The sequence below is a fragment of the Panthera uncia genome, unplaced genomic scaffold (assembly GCF_023721935.1).
Source record: "Panthera uncia isolate 11264 unplaced genomic scaffold, Puncia_PCG_1.0 HiC_scaffold_1369, whole genome shotgun sequence".
Lineage (NCBI taxonomy): Eukaryota > Metazoa > Chordata > Mammalia > Carnivora > Felidae > Panthera > Panthera uncia.
The window spans coordinates 59,204-65,544 of NW_026057996.1; the positions used below are offsets into that span (position 1 = coordinate 59,204).

The 6,341-nt window shown below is 54.4% G+C and overlaps 1 protein-coding gene across 1 annotated transcript; it reads left to right on the forward strand.

Annotated features, from left to right (window-relative positions):
- Nucleotides 1-532: 532 nt before the first annotated feature.
- On the forward strand, nt 533-6,238 carry LOC125916973 (dehydrogenase/reductase SDR family member 13). Its single transcript, XM_049623234.1, has 5 exons — nt 533-1,703; nt 1,801-1,919; nt 2,930-3,053; nt 3,235-3,546; nt 5,216-6,238. Exons 1-5 carry the CDS (start codon nt 1,577-1,579, stop codon nt 5,656-5,658), a joined length of 1,125 nt encoding a protein of 374 aa, XP_049479191.1. The 5' UTR covers nt 533-1,576; the 3' UTR covers nt 5,659-6,238.
- The last annotated feature ends 103 nt before the right edge of the window (nt 6,239-6,341 follow it).

Consider the following 6,341-nt stretch of genomic DNA (forward strand, 5'->3'; position numbering starts at 1 on the left):
AGGGATCGCCCGTGTGTCTGTCCCACAAGGGTTCAAGGAATTGGTACCGGTTAGCAGGTCAGGACTTTGCCTTGAGGATGGAGTATGCATCCATTTTTTCCATTAATATTCCATTCCCAGCCTCTTCCTACAGCATCTGCAACTGAACCCCAAATCCCTAGTGCAGCCAAGTAGAAAACTTCCCCTGGAATCTGAGGTCTGTCCCTGGCTTCCACCTACCTACCTTGCTTTGTCTCCACCACTCTGCTCCCCCTGCCCTGATGGGCCTCTTGAACTCTCCAAGGGCAGAAACCTATTGTTCTGCTCAGTATCTCCAAGGCTGACCGTACCATGGGGCACACCACACGTGTGAAACAGTGGGTGCTAAGTTGTAATGGTTTCCTCAGGCAAGTCCTTGTCCTGGCCAGGAATACCCTCACCTGTGCCTCCCCAAGCTGTCACCACCCACCGTGCTGTCAGAGTCACTTCCTCCATTGAATCAGGGAGCTTCTTTACCTATTTCTACCACCTGTGAGGACCATCCCAGAGAAATTTTCTCCTGGAGGTCAGGTAACAGATGTTACATTTCAGTGTCTTCTTGCTTCCCATCGGAAATGGAGGGGATGGGTGGCAGAGGCACGGAGATACAGCTAATTAAGGAGTGACTCCTAACAGCCCTGGATGGGTGGTGCCACCCTGGCCACTGTGCCATCTCTCTGGCCTCTATAGGAAGAATAAGGAAGCATTCTAGAAGCTGAGATCTGGAAGTGAGCATAAGGAATTGCAGGACTTGTTTATGGAGGGAGGGCAAGGCATCCAGGGCTGGACTCTCTCTCAGACATAACAGCATTCATGTGCACACATCCCTCCAGAAGGGAAGGACTCTGCTTCGCACAGATGACACCCAGAGGGCTCACACACACACACCTTGTGAGCCCCTCCAGCAAGTCCTCAGCTAAGGGGCATGTGCACAAAGGACAGATCCGGAGATGTTCATTCAAGTGCACACACTGGCAGAGACTACAGAGGCATGCACACACCTGGAGGGGCTCTTGGCCCACATGGGCACAAACACGTAAAAGGTACTTACGCAGGCACACACCTACAGGGTACTTCCTGGGCCTGCAAGTACACACCCACAAGGAGCTCACACACAGAGGATCCAGAGGCACACACACAACCTGAGGGGCAATCCCAGAGCCCGTGGGCACATTACACACTCACAGAGTCATTCACACACTCAGAGTGGGTGGATTCATGTACATAGCCAGGGTGCCCCTGCACACGATCACACATCTGGAAGGAGCTCACGCAGGCACACACCTAGAGGGCGCTGCCAGGGCCCCAAAGCACGCGCGCCCCTAGGTGTTCCACAAGCACACACCCAGAGGACGTAGACGCATGCCTAGGGGGCGCTCGCACGGCCCACGCTCCCACGCACGCACACACACCCCTGCCCTGCCTCCCACCCGCCTCCGCCTCTGCCTCCGCCTTCTGGGAGGCTCGAGCCGGTGCGAGGCGGTTCGGCAGCCGCCGGACGGGCTCCGATCCAGGGTGGTGCGGGGCCTGTGCGGGGGAGCCCGGAGGCGCGGCCGGCATGGAGGCGCTGCTGCTGGGCGCGGGGTTGCTGCTGGGCGCCTACGTGCTTGTCTATTACAACCTCGTGAAGGCCCCGCCCTGCGGTGGCATAGCCAGCCTGCGCGGCCGCACGGCTGTGGTCACGGGTGAGTGCCGGAGGCCGGGCGCGCTGGTGGCGGGGAGGCCGGGCGGCGGGGTCAGCGGCCCGTCCGCCTCGGCTCAGCTACCGCCCGCCCACCGCAGGCGCCAACAGCGGCATCGGGAAGATGACGGCGCTGGAGCTGGCGCGCCGGGGAGCGCGCGTGGTGCTGGCCTGCCGGAGCCGGGAACGTGGTGAGGCGGCGGCCTTCGACCTCCGCCAGGTGAGGGGGAGAGGGTGAGCAACAAACGAACACACCCGGACACGGAGGGGGGTGAACAGAGCGGCTTCCTCAACTCTGGTCGTTAAGTGCAGAAAAGAGGGTCTGCTGGTGCTCTGGCCACACAGGGAAGGGACACCAGACGAAAGCTAGGAAGTGGGCTTTTTGAAGGAAGTAATTGCTGTTCCTAAGATGTTTAAGGATCGGTAAGAGTTACACTAATGAAAGACAGTAGCGAAGGGAACAGCAGAGGGAACAGCATATGCAAAGGCCCTGAGGCAAGAGAGCTGATTTGATTTAGGGGGGAAAAAAAACTGAAAGAAAAGATCTATTGAGTCTGTATGGAGCGCGAAATATGGAAGAAAGAGGCAAAATGAAGAGGCTGGAGCCCGAGCCAGAGCTAGGTTCTGGAGGCACTTCTAGATCCTACTGAAGAACTCGGATTTTATAGGATGAGCAGTGGAGATACAGTGAAGCATTGGATCTGTCAGAATAGCAGGGTGTGGACTCAGTAGGGTATGGACTGTCAGAATAGCATTTTGAAATGAAACCCTCGGTGGCTATCGGAGCCTGGACTGGAGAGGACAGGAGTGGATGAGGGGAGACCAATGAGAAGTCTGTTGCAGATTTTAGGATAAGCAATAATGGGAAGAGGGAATGATAATAATAACAGCAAGTACTACCTACACAGTGCTGACTGGGTGCCAGGCACTGTTCTAAGCGTTTTACATTATATTAACTCACTGAATCCTCACAACTCCATGAAATAGGTATTACCTTAGTCCCATTATTCAGGGAGAAACCTGAGCCCCAGAGAGGTTAATGTCACACTCTATCTAATAAAAGGCAAAGTCAAAATTTGCATCCAGAGTCCACATACTTGTCCACTACATTCTAATGCACAGGGGCAGATCTTAGTCAAAGTAGGGGGTGGACTCTCACAATTTGGTACCTGGGGAGAGGGAAGAGGAGAGAGGTGCCTGGTGACAAGCCCAGCCCTTGCTGCCCCACAGGAGAGTGGGAACAATGAGGTCATCTTCATGGCCTTGGACTTGGCCAGTCTGGCCTCCGTGCGGGCCTTTGCTACTGCCTTCCTGAGCTCTGAGCCACGGCTGGACATCCTCATCCACAATGCCGGTGAGGGGCAGCAGGTCCTGCAGGGGGGCAGAGGGTGGGCAACCGTCCCCTCCAGCCAGGCCTTACCAAGGGGCAGTGGATGTATGGAAAGGGTGCCCCCTACCGCTGTCTCACAAACGGGGACACTGAGGCCTTCGGGGATCCCTCTGGAGCAGTTGCTCATATCTAGCCCCCGCCCCAGGGATCAGTTCCTGTGGCCGGACCCACGAGCCATTTAACCTGCTGCTGCGAGTGAACCACATTGGCCCCTTCTTGCTGACACATCTACTGCTGCCGCGGCTGAAGACATGCGCCCCCAGTCGCGTGGTGGTGGTATCCTCAGCCGCCCACCGGCGAGGGCACCTTGACTTCACACGCCTGGACCGCCCAGTGGTGGGCTGGCAGCAGGAGCTGCGGGCATATGCCGACAGTAAGCTGGCCAACGTGTTATTTGCCAGGGAGCTCGCCACTCAGCTTGAGGGTACTGGTGTCACCTGCTATGCGGCCCACCCAGGTAAGGCCTGGCTTTCTGACTGCTCTGCTTTGCTTTGATTCCCCCTCTCCCGTCCTCAACCCATCCTGTGCTCCCTCAGCCTCTCATTGAGCCACAGAAGCTCAGAACAGGAAGGAAGCATGGTACAAGGAGAGACCTATTCCTTGCTGATCTTGGAAGGAGGCTCTCCTTGTCTGGGTTCTTCCTCTCACACCACTAATTCGGATGCTGACTCCTGGGTAGGGAATGGCAATGAATAAAACCCAGGTTCTCACCCCAAGAACCCATCCATATGACTGAACTCAGCATACGATGATGGTGATGATGATGATGATGATGATGATGATGATGATAGCTAATAATTATTCATTCGTTCAAAAAGCATTTACTGAGTACCTACTATGAACCAGGCATTAATCTTGGTGCTGGGAATAGAGCAGTGAACTTAAAACAAAGGCCCTTTCCTTGTAGAATTTACATTCTAGTTTGGGGAGGGGGAGGACTGCTAATAAATAAATATTTACAATGACAGGTGATGATAAAGTGCCATGGGAAAGATAAAGCACAGTGACGGGGATATGAAATGACGGGAGGTGCTGCTTTTTCTGCGGCAGGCAAGGAAGAGGTATCACTGAAAAGGTGACATTTGAGTAGAGGCCTGAAGGAGATGAACCAACCATGTGGCTTTCGGGGGAGAAGAGTATAAAGAACAGACTGATAGCAAGTGCAAAGGCCCTGAGGCAGAAGTGCCTGGTGTGCTTGAGAAAGACCAAGAAGCCCCATGTGGCTGGAACAAAGTGAGAGGAGGAGAGTGACAAGAGATGAGGTATAGAGATGGGCTGGGTCATCCAGGGTCTAGAAGTCCACTGTAAGCATTTCAGCTTTTAGTCTGAGTGACAGCTGATGAATAAAACCCATCTCTGCCTTACAGAACAGATCACAGGATAACAAGATCTGTCCTACGCATTTTACCATACTGCATTTTATTTTATTTTTTATTTTTTCAGAGAGAGCGTACGAGCAGGGGAGAGGGGCAGAGGGAGAAAGGGAGAGAATCTTAAGTAGGCTCCACGCTCGGCACAGAGCCTGATGCAGGGCTTGATACCACGACCCTGGGATCATGACCTAAGCCAAAATCAAGAGGTGGACACTCAACCAACTAAGCCACCTGGAAACCCCTACCATACTACATTTTAGATGGTCTTTGCCTAAGGCTCACTTTAATTTATTAATTAACTATTAATGTATTAATTAACTTATTTAGTTAATTTATTAATTAACTATTTAATTATAATAGTGACAGTAATCATCACAACTAACATTTATCAAGCTTTTATTACACTCCACATCTCTAATGTCCAAAACAGTGGCTGGTCTACCATAGGTGTTAGTTAATATATGTCTGCTGGCTAAACGAAGGAGCGGGACTTGAGCTAGGAAAAAAGATGTCTCCTCAGGCAGGGGACACAGCATGAAGAAACTGGGGCATGAGGAGGTACAGGAGTTTAGATGGAGAGGAGGAAGCTTGCTGTTGAAATGAGTGAGGTCACCCTGTGGGGGCCCTGAATGCCCACCAAATACTCTCCTGGTTTCCCTGGAACTGGACTCCATTCCCCACTCCCTTGTAGCCTCGTTCTTATTGCTCTTCTCCTGGGTCCTCACCCACTCCTGCCTTTCTTCCCGTCCACAGGGCCTGTGAACTCAGAGCTATTCCTGCGCCACGTTCCTGGATGGCTGAGCCCACTTCTGCGCCCACTGGCTTGGCTGGTGCTGCGGACGCCAAGAGGGGGTGCCCAGACACCCCTGTACTGCGCTCTACAGGAGGGCATTGAACCTCTCAGTGGGAGATATTTTGCCAATTGCCATGTAGAGGAGGTGCCCCCAGCCGCCCGGGATGATCGTGCGGCCCACCGGCTGTGGGAGGCCAGTAAAAGGCTGGCAGGGCTTGGGCCTGGCCAGGATGCCGAACCTGACGAAGACCCCCAGCCTGAGGACCCAGGGACCCCATCTTCCCGGAGCAGCCCCCTCTCTGAGGAGCCCACAGTTTCTGAACCCCATGCCATCCCTCACAATTCACCAGACTTGTCTAAGGTCACACACCGAATTCAGGTTAAAACTGAACCTGAGCCCTAAATCTCCTAATCCCCAGGCTGGGGTGCTTTCCATGGCACTTGGTGGCCCTTGAAAACCTGAACTGCATGCCAGGCCACGCCTTGGGCACTGAGGGGTTTGCAGGTTTTACCTCCATGGTTCCTTTCTGGAGCTTCAAGTTGTGTTCTTCCGAGCGGCTCTTTTCCTGGGGGAAGGAAATCATGGGCGATGATTTCTTCCTGAGAATAACAATAATCCCAGATTGAGAGGTGAGGGTGGGGGCGTGATTAATGTGCCAGACATTGCTTCTCAAGAATTTGAATTCCATGTTTCTGGTCCCCACTCTGGATGATGCTGATCGGCTCTGGATGAGGACGTGGGGGGTTGTGATTTGATGCACTGCCAACACGGAGATTTACTGAACTTGGGCCCGTTGCAACCACGTAGCCAGGTAGTTAAGTGACCCCCATTTGCAGAGGCGGGATTAGGCTGCATTGGTAACGGACTCGCCCAAGGTCTCCCCGCGGGTAAGAGCCGGAGCGGCGGGACTCCAGGGCCCCCGGCGGTAAGGTGGGGGCGGGGAGGTGAGGCAGGGCCGGGCGGTCGTTATGCAGGCGGCCGGGGGGAGGGGAGGGGGGGCGCCTTCCCGGGCGCTGTGGAGCTGGGCCTTGGGAAATGAAGCGCGTTGACTGCCGCCTCTCGCCCGCCGGCCCCGCCCTCCGCCG